At 40.2% G+C, this 18,713-nt stretch overlaps 1 protein-coding gene across 1 annotated transcript; it reads right to left on the bottom strand.

Annotated features, from left to right (window-relative positions):
* Nucleotides 1-7,906: 7,906 nt before the first annotated feature.
* Nucleotides 7,907-8,770, bottom strand: LOC135443142 (probable G-protein coupled receptor 141). The gene has a single exon (XM_064703375.1). The coding sequence runs from the start codon at nt 8,768-8,770 to the stop codon at nt 7,907-7,909; it is 864 nt and encodes a 287-aa protein (XP_064559445.1).
* Nucleotides 8,771-18,713: the final 9,943 nt, after the last annotated feature.

Here is an 18,713-nt window from a genome sequence, read left to right as displayed (position 1 = left end):
TGCTCCTACTGCAAGGATATTGCTCACCAGACAACAAAGGCAGGGTCTTACCCTTAGCAGGAAGGAATGGGGTATATTTTATTCTGGTTTTACAGGAGGAGCCGATGATCCAAAACTTGCTGGATTGCAGCTGTGTGTAGATTTTATAGGTGGGAAGCCCTGTGGACTCTCTTCTAACTTAAAAACTCAGCAAAACACGCCAAGATCTAGCTTACCTAGCTGTGTGCCAGAAGAGGGTTTCTGAAGTCCAGAGCTCATGGCTTTACAGCCTGATGACTGGCACAACCAGTACCTATAAGGTGCTTGAATCAGGCCACCTCCTTACTCCTCCCTGGCTCCTCAAGTTGCTCCTGCACCACAATTTCCCCAGGCAGAGGTATCCCAGGCACAGGGCTGTGCTCCATGTCTGGATTACAGTGGTGCTGCTGGGGTGGAAGTGCCTCCATGCCACCTCAGCTGAAGCCTCATCTGATGGCAACTGCTCAGGGAAACGCCAGCCCATGGAGACTGTTCAGTGTCTGTTACCTGCTGGCAGAAAACCTGGGATGCTTTGATCAGATCCCTGCTGGCTCATGCAGTGTGGGTGTGCACGAACAAAGGTGAGCTGACAGCTTTTTCCCAGGAGCAATTTCATGAGGAGCTCTCCACTGCAGAAGTAGGTGTAGAGGATGTATTGCTTTCTTATTAGATTATTATTCTGTCTGATCAGACAAGATCTGATTAAAAAGATTTTATTCCATCTGATAATGAGAGGAGAGCATTCCTTTTTAATTGAATTCCTTTTCAAGCTCTGTAAGTGCTAGTAGGAGAAAAATTCTAGAAGAAAACTAATGGAATTTGTTATCCTTATACTTAAAAATAGAGATATTCTGATTTCAGAGGCGATTTCAGAGGGCAATTCCATTCCTGCAAGGGCAATCCATGGTTTTGGTCTACGAAGACTCTCCTAAAAATGTCTTTAATATGTCCCTTGCATTTCATCTTTCAGCCACCTCTATTTGTCAGATAGCAATTGTGGTCTATTTTTGGTCCCTCAAATTTTGTTAGCATACTTCAGAGACACATTTTAAGCAGCTTCTTTTCTTTTTTGGTCTTTTTATCTATTTCTCTCTTGCTCTCTCTTAACTTCTTTGTCATTTTAAATAATAAACAAGTAGATAGCTATGAGTTACACTATTCCTTCCTTTCCCATTCTCCCTTGCATTGTTTTATCTTGAATTTTAATGGCCTAGCTTTTACAATTGAGCTGTTCTCTTTTGTAAAACCTAAGATTTTGTTGGTTTTGTTGTCTCAGTTTTGCAGACTTCTAATAGTTCCTTCCTCTATGTGATTCTAATCTTGCTCTAATGCTTCACATGCAGATACTGCTGTTTTTTTTGTAAATTATTCTCATATTTATCGCTCCTGTCAGAGGAATCCACCATCAAGGCTGTTCAGGTATTTCTACCAAGAGCCCCTGCTTTTGCACAAAGATTATCTTGTGAGTCAGAGGACTATGTCCATTCCATATGTACATTATGGATCTTAGACCAAAGCTTTTGAGTTTAGACGGTTGAATGGTAGGAACCTTCTTAAACTGCAGATGGCACATCTGTGGGCAGACACCAGGTTGAGTAAGAGTTTTTGTTAACCAAGTAAGCTTTAAAGCTGTATAAATCTGAAAAGTGATTGTAATCACACTGTAACTTTGGTGTAAGGCAATGGCTCTCAAACTTTACACTCTCCAGCTTCCTCCTGCCAGAACTTGGTTGGCAACAAATCAAATAAGTCAAGCATTAGGGTAATCAGTAACGGACTAGCTCTAGTCTAGAAACCAGGAAAAATCACACTGAACTTTCTGGTGCTCAGTAAGTTAGGTTTCCCACCTTACTGAGAAACAAAAAGTATTTCACCAAACAGATGAGAAGGAAAGGAAAACAGACAATGAGAAGATGAACAATGTGCCATATGATACCAAACCACTCATCTTTAAAGGGGGTAATAGCTACTTACAAAGAGCTCCTTGTTCAGGTATTCTGAAGAACCACAGGCTAAATCCATGTTTTCAGCTGGGATAGACTTAATTTTCTTCTTAGTAGCTAATGCAGTGCTGTGTTTTGAATTTAAGATGAAAATAATGATGATAACACACTGCTGTTCTGGGTGTTGCTGAGTAGTGCTTGTCCGAAGTCAAGGACTGCTCAGTGTCTCATTCTCTGCCAGGTGCACAAGGAGCTGTGAGGGAGCATGGCCAGGACAGCTGGCCTGAAGTGGCCAAAGGGACATTGCACAGCATAGACTGCCATACTCAGTATGTACATAAACTGGAGACTGTTGGCTGGAAGCCCCCTGATTGCTGCTGGGGGACAGGCTGGGCACTGATCAGCAGGTGGTGAGCAATTGGATTGTGCATCATTTGCTTCTCTTGGGTTTTATCTCTCTCTCTCCCTCTGTATCTCTCTCTCCCTCCTTTTCATCACAATTATTATTTTTATAATAATATTTAGTATTATTAGCAACATTATTATATTTACTTTACTTTAATTATAAACTATGTTTATCCCAACCCACAAGTTTTGCCTTTTTCCTAATTCACCTCCCCATCCCACGGGGAGAGAGGGAGAGGAAGGTGAGTGAGCAGCTGTGTGGTACTTGGTTGCCAGCTGGGGCTAAACTACACACACACACATGGTAAGTCATTAGATGTGATCATCTGTTATAAAGCAAAAAGTGGAACATAGGTTGCACAAACGTTTTTTTGTTCATCAGCCTAAAATTTTAAAAGGTTTTCACTAATCTAGTAGAAACTTCTGCTGATCTTACTCTTCTCAGGGAGTCAGCTGGTAAAATGTATGGAGAAGGGGGAAATTTGAGATGAAAAACACTGGTAGTTCTCATGTGCCATTTGTCTGAAAATTTATTTCTCCTTTGAAGGGTTCTGTGGGCTAGGGGGAAATAAAAGTGCCTTCTTACAGATAGGTATGTTTTTAGTGTGGCTGTAGAAAGCAGCAGTAGAGCTCAAGCAGGGAAGTTCCTGGTGACTTACGTTGCACAGCCTCGTTTATGGGACAGGCACCACCAGCCTGTGCCCTGACATTTCGTGCTTTCACAGCACAGTCAAAAGACACTGAAAGAGACACCAGGAGCAGGAGATGAGTCTGAGTCATCTTGATGTTCCTCATTGTGGAAAAGCCTCTTTCTGAATTTGTTTCTTCATTTGCTCTGTCCGGGATACACAAGCAGTCACCCACTTAGGTGAAGTTTTGGAAAAGGGGCTGGAATGATAATGCAAATGGAAAAACAAAATGAGGAGCTTGTGAAAATTCCCCTTCCAGCTTTATCCAGTAGAAAGACTTTTCTCCTGCTGGTTTCCATTTTGCAACATTTCAGAGGGGGTTTCCGCAGATAGAGGATATGAAAGTGAGAGAGGAAGAATTGCTGTAGGATGTGGACTTAGTAAAAATATGCCTGAAGCATTTTTTATCACATCTTTGAGTAAATTGTTGTGGTGTGTAAGAATACATCCCTGGGTTTGAGGCTTCTGCCAAGCAGAGTATGAAAATAAGGTAGCATGTATTTTATGCTATTTTTTAAATATCATAGAGAGGTTCTACCTTTATCAGTCTTTCCAAATATTTGTGAGAATTCAGGAATGAAACAATCATCATGCAAGTCAATGTCTTCCAGTCTATCTCCTGCAGCCTTCCTTCTTCTAACACATTCATCATCTCCGTCCTTGCCTGCCAGGGCATAAAAGCAGAGAGCTGTTGCTAGTACTACTCTTTTGCTAGCATTGAGGCACTGAGAACCCCCATCACATCTTTCCTTGTCAGAAAGAAAATTACTTCCCCTGGAGCCCAGATTTCCCCTCTTGTGCTGTGTGCAAATCTGGTGGTGTGTTTCTTCATGTACCTCAGTGCTCCTGTGTGGTTTTCCATAAATGGTTGTTTACATCTCCTTGAAACAAGAGAGCTCCTGCAGGCAGGGATGCCATCTCAGTCCCAAGAGAGTCAGAAGCTGCAACTCTTTCATCAAGTACAAGATCAGCACCCTCTTGCTGAGCAATGGCTCTTGTTCTCTGATTGTCAGTCTAATCAGAAAATCATTGGCTGATGAACAAGATGTTTCTGTACAATTTCTGTGACTCACTTTGTGTGACAACACATGGTCTTGACTTATCATGGATTTAGTATGTGTCTCCTCACTGACAGCTGAAAACAGTGTAATAAAGAAGGCATGAAGAAATTGTAGGGGTTTTTTTTAATGGTCTTTTGTAGCTTTGATATTTTTAAAAGGTATTTTTTTCATGATTTCTCTGGCTTTAGTTTTGTCTGGTATTAATTCTCTGTGCAACAATCACTGCAACAAGTGCTGCCCTCCTGTAACTTTTCTGCAATGTTTTTGCCCATGTGCTTATGGATAAAGCAATTTTCAATTTCTTTCATAATTTTAACCCACATGTAGTTCTGCTCTGTATGCCAGATAACTGCTCTGTGGCTCATGGTGGCACTCAAAGCTCCACATTGGAATGTATGTGATAAAAGACAAGTACTGTAGTGTGTTTTTAGGTTTAGGGTTGACAGAAAAAAAAAAAAGAGACATAGTTATGACAGTATGTGTTAGTGTTAAGAGTGTCATTGATTGAGTGAAGAAGAAGACAATAAAGGGAGTAGGAGTGTGCCTTTGTTTCCTCCTAATGCTTCTGTTCCTTCTGCTTGTTTGTAGAGGGGTGCAACACCACCAATATGACCTTCCTCTGTGAGCAGGCACAAAGAACAGAGGAATCAAAAGGAAGACATGAATTCAGACCAGAGATGTCTCTTGTGCATCACCCTCTGCACTGTTGAGAAAGATATGCTCGAGTTAGGTGGGAACAGGCCACCCATAACAGCAGTGTAGTGTGACAGCAGTGAGCACACTCATTTGTGTGGTGAGAACCACCTATAGCTTTCCATCCAACTAACTCAGGAAGTCAGGGATACAAATGGGATTTTGGTTTTGGTCTGCTTGCCTGCTCTGTTTATGCAGAACTCCATGCAAAGAACAACAATGGAAGATACAGTCAACAGTTTGATATTCTTTGCTCCAGAATGTCTGAGGATTTTCCCAGTCTTCATTAGATGACATTAAAAATGAATGGGATGACTAAATGGCTTAAAATTTTACACGATCCTTTGATGTGGAAGCAATTATTAATGTCTATAATTATCTCCAGGATTACTTGGGTCCTGCAAATGGCATTCAAATCAACATTTTAAACTGTTTTCCAGGGTATGTCATTATATAATTCATAGTAAGGAATAGTACCCTACAATCTGAGCTCAATATTATTGTCCTTTCAGAATTTATTTCTCAGACCTTCCATCTAAAAAGTGATAATTTTTTATTTTAATCTGTTTTAAAAGTGCATTTAAAGATCTCATCAAGGGACTAGGTATTGAATAGAGCTTCTCTCTATCACTTTAATGTGAGTCTTTGATGTAACAACACTGAGATCAATGCTTAATCCATTATCCTCTGAATTAGAGGACCATAGTGAGATCTACACATCTGCTCTCCCATTGTCTTTTCTGCCCATCGCCTACCCACTGTGGGGCAGAGTGGGAAAGAGAGGAAGCCTTGGTGCTGTGCAAGTTCACTCCATGCCACCCAGAGCGTGTGCTGGTGCATGAAGCCCCATGGCACCCAGGCAGGGCAAGCAGAGCAGGCCCAGTGCCAGCCAGCAGCCAGGGGCAACCAGCTGTGATGGGCACACAGCTTCAGCATCACACCAGGAAGCCAAGTCAGTGGGCCAGGGTTATTTCAGCAAGGTAAAAATGTCAGGCAATACACAGGCAAGGCCATCAAGGCATGATTGGTTGAATGGCTGAGATAATGTATGTAATTTTCCTTTTTCTTCCCTATACTCAGACAGCATTATTAGATAGACTCAGATAGAGCAGCAAACTCACAAGCAAGGTCAGATGACTCTGATTTTTACCAGGCAGGTCACCTTGGGAGCATTGGTCAGTGAGAATAGGGCAGCAACACAGGACATTTCTTCAAGGAACAATTTTTTTATTTAGCCCCAGGAGTACAGTAAGGGAGAAACAGTGTACTTGTTGCACCACCTGCAACTTTGCCAGTTTTTCTAAAGGCTTTGTTAGATCCAACTTTAAAATATCTCCCTTTCTACTTCATCTCTGGGATACTAAACTCTAGATCTACCTGCTGCCTTGGAAAATCATCGGCTGATCAAACTATTTTTTGAATAGGAGTGGGCATGGTAACTCCAGAGGAAGCCATCAGACCAGGATTTTCAGATTTTGGGACTTGCTGCTGGACCCTGGAAACTTTACACTTTTTAAAAGAGGCAGAAATGAACCTGAAACCATAGGAGTTTTCAACAAAGTTGTTTTATGGAAATGTCAAGGCAAAAATGTTTATTCAGGATTGACAGAGTAGGCGTAAGTTTTTTCATTCAAAGAAATGTCATCAATCTGAGGTATTAGTAGCATTACTTTGTAAGTGTACCTTATTATCCTCCCAAGTCAAGCTTTAATCTGTTTGAATCCAGGGATCATAGCACTTTCTGTAGCAAAGATTGCCAGACTAAAAATGATGGGAACTTACAGGGTTGTGAAGGAGGAAGTGTAGCCTTGTGTGACTCCTAGGAGTCTGGGGTGGGAGAAATCTGGCCTCAAGCTGCTGGGATGCAGCAAACGACTGTGAGGCCTTCAACAGAGGGGTTAGAGACCTTCTGCAGTGAGCAGAGCAGGAAGAATGAATCCTTAAAAAGAACTTGTAAATCATGAAGATAAAACAGAGATTCCCAAAACAGATGTGATTCCCACAGAATATAATCTGTCTAATGGAGAAAAGATATACTTCAGAACAAGTTTGTATACACACATAGAAGCATATGCAGAGCTGATAAAGTAAGTTTTTAAGTTCAGTAAGTTTGTTCTGGTTCTGTTTTTTATGCTTGTAAATGGAAAAAATATGGCATCTGATAACAAAATCAACAGACAACTGAAAGTGACCAGACATCAAAGGTTTATGAAGGCTAATAAAGTATTTCCCTGTCCTGGAGAGGGTCTGATCTTGCCCCTCAACTGAATTCCAGATCCAGTTATGGAAGAACAGCAACTTTTTTGGCTACAATGGACCTAAGAGATAACAGATCCAGTCCTGATGGGAGAGTGACATAAAGCAGAAGTTTTGAATACTGTTCTGCTCTCATTCACTCTAAATAATTATCACAATTCAGAGCTCCTTGTGGATTTGGAATCACACAAGTAAAGATGAAGCTGTGTTAAATATTAGCTTTCACATAATTTAATTTAATATGTACTTTGTATAAATTATACAAAGGGAGGTTGCACCAGATGACCCACTGTAGTCTCTTCCAATCTGAAGTATTCCAATCTGTGAATACTTCTCATTCGAGTAAAGTTTATGTCCTTCGATCTAAAACCACTAGTACAAATATCCTGTAAAAGAATTTTTTTCCCCAGCTCTTCCCTTCAGTATCACAATTTTCAGAAGAAGTTAGACCTTCAGAGGAGAGTACTTATGGGCCACAATTGATTGTGGTTATTGAGACACTTTGAGGAAAAAATTACAAAGGAATGGCTACTTGTGCTGTAATTGCTAGAGAAGGACAGCTAAGGAAAATCTTAATGGAGCTTCAGGGCATGACTCCTAGGTCAAGACTAGAGTGAGATTCAAGTGTGTCTGCTTTCTAGAGAGAAGATAAAAAGAGTAGCTTGTGAAAGTGGAATCTTACCGGCCTGCAAAAGCCAAACAATGCTGCAGACTAATAGAGGCACGCCATAAACTCACCAGTCTTCCTAGCTCAGGAAAATCCCATCACAGTTTTACTTCTCTCAATAGCTGGTATTGACACTACAGTCCACTACAGCTGGACTTCCTGGTAGCTCACAGTTCAGTGTGCTATTCCTGCTATGAAGCACAACATATCCAGGCAGCACATTGTTGTTAAAGCTAAAAAAACCTCGTTGTATAGGAGCAGTTTATGGTCTTTATCAAGGTCGTAGTTTTGGATGTAATACACTCTGAATACATGATGAGGCATAAAGCAGACTAATGTTACCAAGATGAAGAAGAAACTCTTTGCCTGAGCCCTGAATTCCACGTGAGAGTTGACATCAGGCCAGTACTTCACGGCCACTCTGTAGATGACAGCCAGCTGGATGGCGGTGAGCACGGCACACACTGCCACCAGCACCCCAGCCAGGCAGTAGTTGGTGATCACCATGTGCGCCTCCCGCAGCTCCCTGTGGAACTGGAAGCACTCGCGGGGCCGGTGCGTTGTGGAGGTGCCGTAGTAGGAGAGCAGGACGGGCGTGACCACCAGCGCTCCCAGCAGCCAGGCAGCCGCCACCCAGGCCGCTGTGTAGCACTTGCGCAGCTCCAGGCGCAGCAGGCGCGCCATGATGATGGCCGCGTACACGGCGAAGGTGGCGTACATGTGCAGGTAGATGATGGCGCTCGCCAGCCGGCACGCGAACCGCCCGAACCTCCACTCCCCCAGAATGTAGTAGCTGAGGCGGAAGGGGATGCTGAGGAGCATGAAGCTGTGCAGCACCAGCAGGCTGATGATCATGATGGTCATCACGGATTGGGATCTCCTGCGGAACAGCTGCTGGGACATCATCATGACCCCGAGGGTGCCGCCAGCCAGGTTGACGATGTACAGGACTATCAGAACAGCGTGGGGTTTCTCTGAGGAGTGCAGCACGGTGTCATTGGAGGAATGGTTCTGTTGGGTTATGCAGCTGTTAAGCATCCTGATAAGCTCCTCTTTCAAAGGTTACTGAAAAGGAAAAATAGGAGCAAAAGATTTCTCTTTGTTATTTCCTTTATTGTTAACTGGAATATCACAGATTCCTAAAGAGACACTACTGAATTGCATCTGAAATTATGTTATCCCATATAGTTTACAGCCTTATAACTCTTATGAACCTTTGCATGACAGCAATAACCCATGCCTCTCAGGATTTAAACTACATTTTACATAATTATGAATGAGATTTACTAAACTGCATTCTAGGATTTTTTAAAAAATATTTGCCTCTAGATTCAGCCATTTGTAATAATGAAGACACTGTTTGTTTGTAAATTGTGCAAGTTTTATCTGCACTCATAAAGCTTAAATTGAAGGTGGGAAAATACTGAAATATGAAGGTGTCGTACCTATCATGTGTGGATAATCTGTGATGACACCTGATCCATCTTTTTAGCACCTTGCTGGATGGGTACAAAATATACATAAATAGCAACGGTTTGTTTCTAGACACACGGAGCAAATTGAAAGTAAAGGTTTGTAGATGAAAATTCAATTTCTTCTTCCTTCATCTGTAAGTATTTTTTGCTACAGAATTTTACCTGAGATACTCTGCTATGAAAAGTGATGAAAAAGTGAAAATTAATTTGGGAATGGTGTTCTGAAAGATGTAATTCTTTTGGCACTTTTTGAACATAGCCACATACAGCTGCGTTCTTATTTAGACTTAACTCAGAATGCAGACTTGTATACAGATTTCTGTACAAATATAGGGGATAGCTCATGGGGTAGATAAATAGTTTGCTAATGAAATTCATCCTTACCTTACATAGGGTTTTGAAGGAACAAAGTAAGAGCTAAAAAATTATTTCTTAAAAAATGTAGCGTCTTCTCTGTCTGATTCCTTTGAAGTTTCAAATCAGTAGACTTGTTTTAATCAGCAGTTCTTAATTCTTTGCACTTATCTTTAAAGTGATAGACTGCAACTGCAAAACATTTTCAGAGAAACTTCTTATTTATGAAGCATCAGGCAAAACATCTTTAGAAAGCCAAGATTGATATAAACCTTTCTGTTCACCTGCTTTTAAAATTCATGACCTTAAAGTATTTAAATGCTTAAAATTGTTTTCCCACCTAATATTCCCAAGACAAGCACAAGAAATTTCCCAGAAACTTTGCTACACCAAAAGTTTTATAAAGCAACTCATTTTCCAAAGTATATTGTTAATATTTCAAATTGGCTTTGAAAATGTACAAGTTTTAGTTGCTCTAGACAGCATAATTACAGTTTAATTACAGCACTTTATATCACTTTGAAATAGATTATGATTTTTTTTGCTATTTATAGCAATAAAATATTTGCATTTTACCTTATAATCTCGTCTTTTTGTGGCTCCACCCTGAAATGTGTCATTTCATGAAGCTGTAGCATATGGCATACATAAGCAGAGTGAAAAAGACAGCCTTTGACCTGTTTGACCAAGAAGGACTGAGAGTTTTCTCAGCTCACACACAGGAAGGAACAAGCCTTCCTTTTGCTCCTCTGTGATAGCAATCTCATATGTGCAACGTCTAATGCTCTTTTCATCATGCAGGGAGAACCACAGAAAAGTTGCTGATCTGTCAGAGACCATCATTGTGCTGGGACTTGTAGAACAGATCAAGTCAGGACTTCCTCCAACCACAATTTGTTTAGTCTTAAAGTTTCAGGCAGGCAGTGATTCCCTGAGCCATACAATTACCACAAGGTAGCAGGTTTTGCTGCTAAAAAAGTGAGAAGTGCTTCTGATCAAGGAAAGAAATGTGCACCTGAGCAAATGATTTTTGCCTTATACATCCACTTTCCCCCTGAACTTGCTTTATGTTTAATAACTAAGCTAAATGTTCCAGAATAACAAAGTGTTTAGCAGAGTTAACAGGGCATTTCACTCTAACATGTTATTAGACCATCAAGAATTCAGAGGTGATTTCTCACTGTTTAAATATTATACATAAAACAAGCTGTAGGCATGTATGAAAAGCAACTTAAGAGTTCCTGCTCTTAAAAAAAAGACATAGAGAAGACAGTGGGCCTTGAAAATTATTTTTGAACCCAAGGCATGAATGCAGACCCCAAAACATATTGCTAGTACATGGCAGCTCACTAAAAAGAGGAAGACTTTGAGTCACATCTTTTGTAGAGGTATTTAAAAGCATATTCTTGACCAAAAATTAAACAGGAAAATGTTAGTCTGTGACAGTGCTCACAGGGGTCTTAGGATGGGGGAAGAAACGAGGATCTGACTCCATGTTTCAGAAGGCTTGATTTATTGTTTTATGATATATATTATATTAAAATTATACTAAAAGAACAGAAGAAAGGATTTCATCAGAAGGCTAGCTAAGAATAGAATAAGAAGGAATGAATAACAAAGGCTTGTGGCTCGGACTCTCTGTCCGAGCCAGCTGACTGTGACTGGCCATTAATTAGAAACAACCAACATGGGCCAATCACAGATCCACCTGTTGCATTCCACAGCAGCAGATAATCAATATTTACATTTTGTTCCTGAGGCCTCTCAGCTTCTCAGGAGGAAAAATCCTAAGGAAAAGGATTTTTCATGAAAGATATCTGTGACATTAGTCCTGTTTATTTTTCAACTAAAGTTCTAGACTTCAATTGGAATTATCCCTACTCAAACATGATAGGCAACACATAAGGTTTTGTGAGCAAACAATAACATAAAACCAATATTGCAGCGGAGTTGAACTAGCATTGCTCCTGCCATCAGTCAGCCACCTTCTGCTGTGGATGAGAGGCTGGATCCCTTTGAGAGGCATGTCTCCTACTAAGAACAGTGTTAGGAAGAGCAAGATGTGAAAGAGAGCTACCAGAACTAAATAAATACAAAACCTCAAAAAAGTAAAAAAGTTGGAGAGAGAAACAGTAAGGTCTGTGAGGATGAGCAAGGATGTGGAAACAGCAGTCTGTGAGACATTCTTAGGATAAACCCTGAAAGCTTTGAAAGAGCAGTTTCCATTTCATTCAGACCACGGTTCAGAACAGAAGGGATGCCCATTTGGATGCTGCATATATTAGTGGGCTTGGAATAAAAGAAATGTGTGGTTGTTCTGTTAGAGCACTGATGGAGGGCATACACCTGGGCAATGGTACTCACCAGCTGTGGTTCCAGCATCACCCAATCCCACATAAGGACAGTGATGCTGGTTGGATGGCAAAATGATAGCCGGGTCTGCAGAAATGTACAGGAAAGTAGAGAACAGCCTGGATGTCAGACACTGATGGTTTCCATGTGTTAGAATGATCATGAAACTACAGCCACAGCCTCTGGGTGAAGCAGGGAAATGGCTGCTGCCTTGTCCACAGAGCTTGAAGGAATCCGTAAACCTTGAACCACCTCGTAATAAAATCGGAAGAGACACCAAGAAATTGCATTCCTCAAGTAGCTGGTTTGTGACAGCCAGCACTCCAAACAGAGCTGAATCAGACTCTAAGATCAGGAACTTGGTGCACTCTGTAACCTTCTTGAGTCCAGTCTGAGCTTTTTGGATGTAAAGTCAGGCCAAAACCCAGCAAAGATGTTGCGCAGATAATTCTCTTGTCACCTTGGGGACAGTGCTGTTGGCTGGCACCAAAACTGTTGAAGGTCAGAAACTGAACTTCTCCACTGATGTTTTCATACCTCTCAGTCTCCTTTTCCTTGAAACATTCCTTGAAACTTGTATGTTAATGCTGCTTAGTGTGCTAACCTTGTATCTTCATGTTCTTCTGTTAAATAAATAAAAAATAATTTAAAAATCAGGCAACTCAACCCTGTAATCTAGGTTTAGTTTTTAGGTTAGCTTGTTACTTGAGTACAAGAGAAAATTTAGTCAGCACATAGCTTGCCTAGACCAGTGGTGAGAATAAAGATTGAAAGAGAAATGTATTTATACACAGCAGAGATCCAGGTCAAGACTAGAATTACAAATAGATTTTAAGGAAGGAAGGGACTGGGCGTATCTGGTTCAACACTGCGGTAAACAGAAGGCAAAGAAGAGTGGAGGTTTCAATTAATGAGATGGAAAAATGAAACAGAGGAAGAAGAAGTAGCAGCTTGAGAGAAGAGAAACAAGGCCTGTTGTGTGTTTGGAGATGGGAACACAAATCTCTGTGGAAGTGTCACTGCTGGTGCCCACGCATGCATGTAGCAGACTTCCTCTAAGCAGGGACTAGGTCCACAGTAGAAGTCCAACTTCTCTATTTCATGCCTGCAGGATTTCTTCTGCTACCTGCATCAGTCTACAAAAATATTGTTTTTTCTGGTCAGTATAATAGCAACCAAGGCCTCACATTTGGTTTCAAATGTGAGGCCTTGGTTGCTATTATACTGACCAGAATATATATATACTTGGTTGCTTGGTGTGCTTTCTGTCTTTGAACAGCCATAAAACTGTCCTGTTTTTTGTGACTGGATAGATTTTCAGTTTTAGCTGCTTCCAAATTAGGGTAATAACTGCTGATAATTCAAATTATTTACTAATATTAATCCTCTATAGCTAGCTGCTTACAAGATCTGAGCTACACATAGGTATAAACAATGGTAAAATAGGGAACACCTGTGTGTGTTATGCTTTAACATACTGCTTTTTCTGGGATGGTAGGTGAAATCACAGTTCTTGCTGTCTCACTCCCACTTTGCCAGATGTGAGTCACAGGTACTGGATAGTAAGAAAATCATATTCCATAGTTAGGGAACATACAGCATAATCCCTTTAATTTGCCAATCCCACCCACCCATGCATCATGAATAATTTACTAACTTCAGCCAGAAAATGGTCAACAAGTTTAGCAGAACTTTTCAGATTCTTGGACTACTCTTCTAATTACTTGATTGCAGGTTTCCTGAGAGATTTCTCATGCATTGCCAGGATGGAAGAGGCTGTCTGGACTCCCTGTTTATTAGAAATCATAATATATAGTTGCCTTAGTCATATCTATTAAGTATGTCTCAAAAGTAGACAATATACTTTGTATAAATTGAAGTAATATGTAATGGATTTCTGTGGAGGAATTTGGCAGAGTATATCACAGGCAGGCTATGACTTACCTTTTAAAACAAAGCTGATATTTATTTGGTTTGGTGCAAGGAGAAGAGATTTATTATTATGAATTCAGGAACTTTATTCTCCTGTCCTGGTATATACCAGTTTAGAAGTAAGTTAGAAGAGTTATTAAATAGCTTTGTCCCACTGTTTGGTCTAATTGCCCTCCAACACCTGTAGTGACAATTAATGTTGTTGTTGTTGCTTTAGTTTACTCCAGAAAATTGATATTATTAGCTGTAAAGCAACTTTACTTGGGAACAGCTGCAGAAAACCACACGTAAGTCAAGGATCTGGCACCAATAGCATAAATTTTTCCTTAGCCCAAATGTTGGTCTTTCTGCTTGACCATGCTGCTATTGACTGTCCTTTCCAAGCTTCCCACTGCTTCAGTCTCACAGCCTTTCTCAGAAGTCTGTGTTTCAAGGAACAGCCCCACATAATGCTGCTATACCTGGTTTCTCATGTTCTGCTTGATAAATAATGCCACAGCCACAGAGTCTGAATTCTTTCCTGATACTTTGACACAGAATCAACAAGCCTCTTCAGGAATTAGATCCCTGAAACTAATTCTTGCTTGACAAAGAGCTGGGGAAGGATTAATCTTAAACTAAAAAGCAATTAGAAAGGATGCACATAAGCCAATTAACTCATGCAGTTAATAAGAAGGATGTGAAGATGCTGGAGCAAGTCCAGAGGAGGCCACGAAATGATCAGAGGGGTGGAACACCTCTCCTATGAAAACGAGCTGAGCGAGTTGGGGTTGCTCATCCAGAGAGCAGAATGCTCTGGGGAGACCTTAGAGAACTTTCCAGTACATAAAGGGGCCCTACAGGAAAGATGGAGAGGGACATTTCACAAGGACATGTAGGGGTAGGATAAGGGTAATGGTAATGGCTTTGAAGTGAAAGAGGAGATATTTAGATCAGATAGGAAGAAAAAATTCTTTACTGTGAGGGTGGTGAGGCACTGAACAGGTTGCACAGAGAAGCTGTGGATACCCATTCCTGGAGATGTTCAAGATATTGATGGAAAAGCCTTTGAGTAATGTAGTCTAGAGGAAGGTGCTCCTGCTCATGTCAGGGATGCTGGAGCTGGGTGGTATTTGAGGTCCCTTCCAGACCAAGGCATTCTATGATTCTATGATCAGGTTTTATATTTGTTTTGTTTTTTTTGGTTTTTTTGGTTTTTTTTCACAAATTCGCATTGATACTTAACTCTCCAAGATCTTAAAACTGTGTGTTTGTGGCCAAATTTCACAAAAATGAGCCTTAGTTTTACTGATGCAAATTTCCCATTTTTCTGAAAGAAAAGCAAGTGCTTATGTTCTGAATAGAGTTGCAGAGAGAGCACTAGAGCACAAGGATGAGGACTCTAAATACTAAAAATGATTGAATTTGTCAGCAAATTAGTTTATAATTTAGATGAGTCTGGTATCTAGAGGCCTGTCATACCAATTTCATCAAAATACGCATCCATAAAAGTCAGTTAACCAAAAAATAAGGGGGAAAAAAAGGATTTTGAACTATTGAGAATTTGAAGTATCCAATATCAGCTCCATAGGAATGAAACCTGTGAGCAAATCAGAAAAAAAGAATTAGCTTTTATTCTTGTGAGTGTTGGGTGGTAGGGAGTGGGAATGAATATCAATAGTGTGAATTCTAAGACACAAAGGAAAATAAATATATTAAATATGAGTACAAAACAGAACATCTAGAGCACCTCCAAAAAATAGTGATGTTTCATTCTCTTCTCAGGGGTACAAAATGGACTGGTTGTGAAAGGAGAAGGTTTTTTAATTCCTATCACTAAAAAGAGAACTGAATACAATAGCCATGCTGCAAGCCATCAGACTTTTCCGATTTAATTTCCTGTATATATATAGATATCCAAAGATGCCTAAAGAAGCAAAAGTGAGTTTGAAATTTGAACATTTTGCCCAGTGGATGCCTCCATAGAAGTTTTTTCCTTCAAGGCTCTTGAGGAAAAGACAGGGTTAGTCCCACAAACAGAGGACACTCCAAAGCTGATGCCATTGGGCGCTGGACAGAGCCCTGTATTTACAAAAACTGATGCTCTCACCTTCAAAGACCCTTGTCCATAGGATGACACTGCCATTTGCAGAGGAAAATGCAGCAGAGAAAAAAGCAGGTCTGCAGCACTCAGTAACAGAAGTGGCTTAAAGCCCTGTGCAGACAGGAATAATCTGAATCTTAATCTCTTAGAAAGAGACTTCCACCATATATTTCAAGTATACTTCCTTCCAATCCCTGCCTTGGAAAAGGTTCTGTTGACTCCTTCAATGATGCCAGTGGAAGCCAGGAATGAACCTCTGTGCTGGCAAGTCCATTATCCATGGTTCCAGCAGAGCAATGTAATTTCTGCTGCCTTTTTTGCTCGTTGGGAAATCTCTATGCTTCCATTATGCGCACTGTTTACAGGAGTGAAATGCAATGAATGCTGTGTCTATGTCTGTTTATAGCCCATACTCTCAGCACATGGCAAAGAGAATATGTTCAACCAGCAAAAATGCTCTCATGATAAATTGATCATGATCCTAAGTGCCATCAAACTGTCTACACAGATCCATCCAATAGCTTTCACTATTTCTTTGTTTCCTCAGTTCAAGGATTTGAGCAATTACTGTAATTGTAAGAATATTTCTACCCTAAAGCATAGATGGGCCATGCAGCTAATTAACATATTTTAACCTAACTCTGTCAAAATGGAATATGTGATAGGTTCCAATTGAACTGTATATCAGAGTCCTGTTGAATTTATCTTTCCATTATAACAAAAATAGATTGTAGAACAAAAGATGGATGGAGGGGAATGTTTAAAATGAAGTGATTAGCTGAATTGCTTTTTATTCAACCACCAGTAGTTCCTAGAAATGAAGGATGAGAGAAGCCATTTATTTATTTATTTAAGTAGTTATTTAACTCAAGACTGAGAGAGAGAAAAAATTGCTTTAAGTATGATTAAGAGTAATTTGATCTAAAAAGTAGATGACAATCAGGGAGGAAGTTTAGCTACACATTTCAAATTTCATAGACCTTTGTGCTTCAATTGTATATTTTCAATGTACAAAATAGCAGAAATAATTGTAGTAGAAATAAGCATCTTTAAGCACATTATATCTAGCTATAACCCTAAAGGCTTAATTAATCAAAAGTTGAAAATTTGGTTCCTTTCTATGAGAAAACATAAACTGTCAAAAATAAATCCAGGGATTATGTTCTCAGTTCAAAGGAGGACATTGAAAGGACCAATTAATTTTCTTCTTACTTTTTTTTTCCACTAAGCATGCTTTTAGGCAAGACTGTCAAAACATTGTTAGCCAGCATAAACCGGTTGCTACCTATGAGAGGATAAAGATTAATTAATTCAGATGTTGTTTTTTAGATCCTTCTGATATTTCAAAATCCTCCTGATTAAAGAATGAATAAATAACAGGCTTTTCCTCTTTGAGCCTTAGGAAGGTTTTTTGCTTTGCAAGTTCAAATTTAACAAATTGAATAAAAATAAGATTGTATTAGAATCCAATTTTATTTTCAAAACTAAAGCTCTTAAACCACAAGTTTAAGGAATTTTACAATCTTTTAATTTCTTCTTTAAAAATATGCCTTAAATTCTGTCTGGTAGCTAAGCTACTCCCTCATTTCTCCAGAGGGGTGGGAATGAGAACTGGAAGGGCAAAAGAGAGAAGAAAACTTTTGGGTCAAGATAAAGGCAGCTTAATAAGTGGAGAGGAATAAAGGGAGACATAAATTAAGCCATGCAAAACCAGTCATCACTCACCACCAGAAAATGATGCCCAATCGGTCTCTGAGCAACAGTTACTTTGGCAAAACTCCCCCTTCCCAGTTTTAGCAAGGGCTGCACCACTGGTGTGTTATCAACACTGTTTTACCACTAATCGAAAAAACAGAGCAATTTTTCCCCATATGGGCAGCTATGGGGAAAAATTGCTCTGTTCCAGCCAGAGCCAGTATAGGAAAAAAAGAAGAAAACTATTTAAATATTCTGGATATGTAGTAAAATATTAATGATTTCAAAATGAAAGCTTTTGTTTGGAAAAATTTTAAAAAGTGAGTTGCAAAACTTGTCTGGAATATGGATTAATCAAGGAAAAACATCTTTCTAGGTTAAACCTTCCTCTGAATGAGCCAGTAATAAGGACAATACTTAACATTTTCCTAAAATCATCTGTCTCTGGTAGCAAACCTCTCAATTGGCAGAAGAAGACAGGGATAGAGTGGGGTATGTTAAAAAGTGTTTGGTGTATGGAAGATGGGGCATATCAGGTGAGCAGGGGTGTGAGGGTCAAACACAGCACTGAAAGACTTCCAAAGGAGAGCTGCCAAGACAAGCGGGCAGTCAGTTGATGCCAAAGCTCCTCAGTGCTGGATCTGGCAACCTTCAGCTTCCCACCAGGAGCTGTGTAACAGAAGAGAGCTTTGTGGAGAGCATGGAGTGGGAGGAAGCAGTAATGTGCTGGCAGCTGGGGCTGCTGTTCATAGGGACCTCAGCAGGCTGGGGGAATGGTGGTCAGCCTCCCCCCTGCTGTAATTTAGTTAATTGTGTCTTGGCCCAGCAAGCTGTGTGGTTGCTGGTAAAATATGCTTTGAAAAGAAGAAGGTAAGATTAGGGAACCCCATGTGTGTTGTTTGTCAGAGCACTTTATTCTTTCTTAATAAGGGCATTGGGTACAACGAATAAAGTTTGGATTAGGAACATTTAGGGGAAGCAGAAGGGCAGCACCAGTCACTTCTCTCCAGTGACCAGCGACAGGCCTCAAGGAAATGGTTTCAAGCTGTCAGAGCAAGTTCAAGTTGGACATTAGGAAAAGGTTCTTCAC

Source organism: Zonotrichia leucophrys, chromosome 2, assembly GCF_028769735.1.
Source record: "Zonotrichia leucophrys gambelii isolate GWCS_2022_RI chromosome 2, RI_Zleu_2.0, whole genome shotgun sequence".
NCBI classification, from domain to species: domain Eukaryota; kingdom Metazoa; phylum Chordata; class Aves; order Passeriformes; family Passerellidae; genus Zonotrichia; species Zonotrichia leucophrys.
The sequence above is the reverse complement of the archived record's forward strand: the minus strand, read 5'-3'. Positions and strand labels throughout refer to the sequence as shown.

Excerpts from the sequence above, each read along its gene's own strand:
- LOC135443142 (XM_064703375.1), bottom strand. The coding sequence starts at position 8,770 with ATGCTTAACAGCTGCATAACCCAACAGAACCATTCCTCCAATGACACC.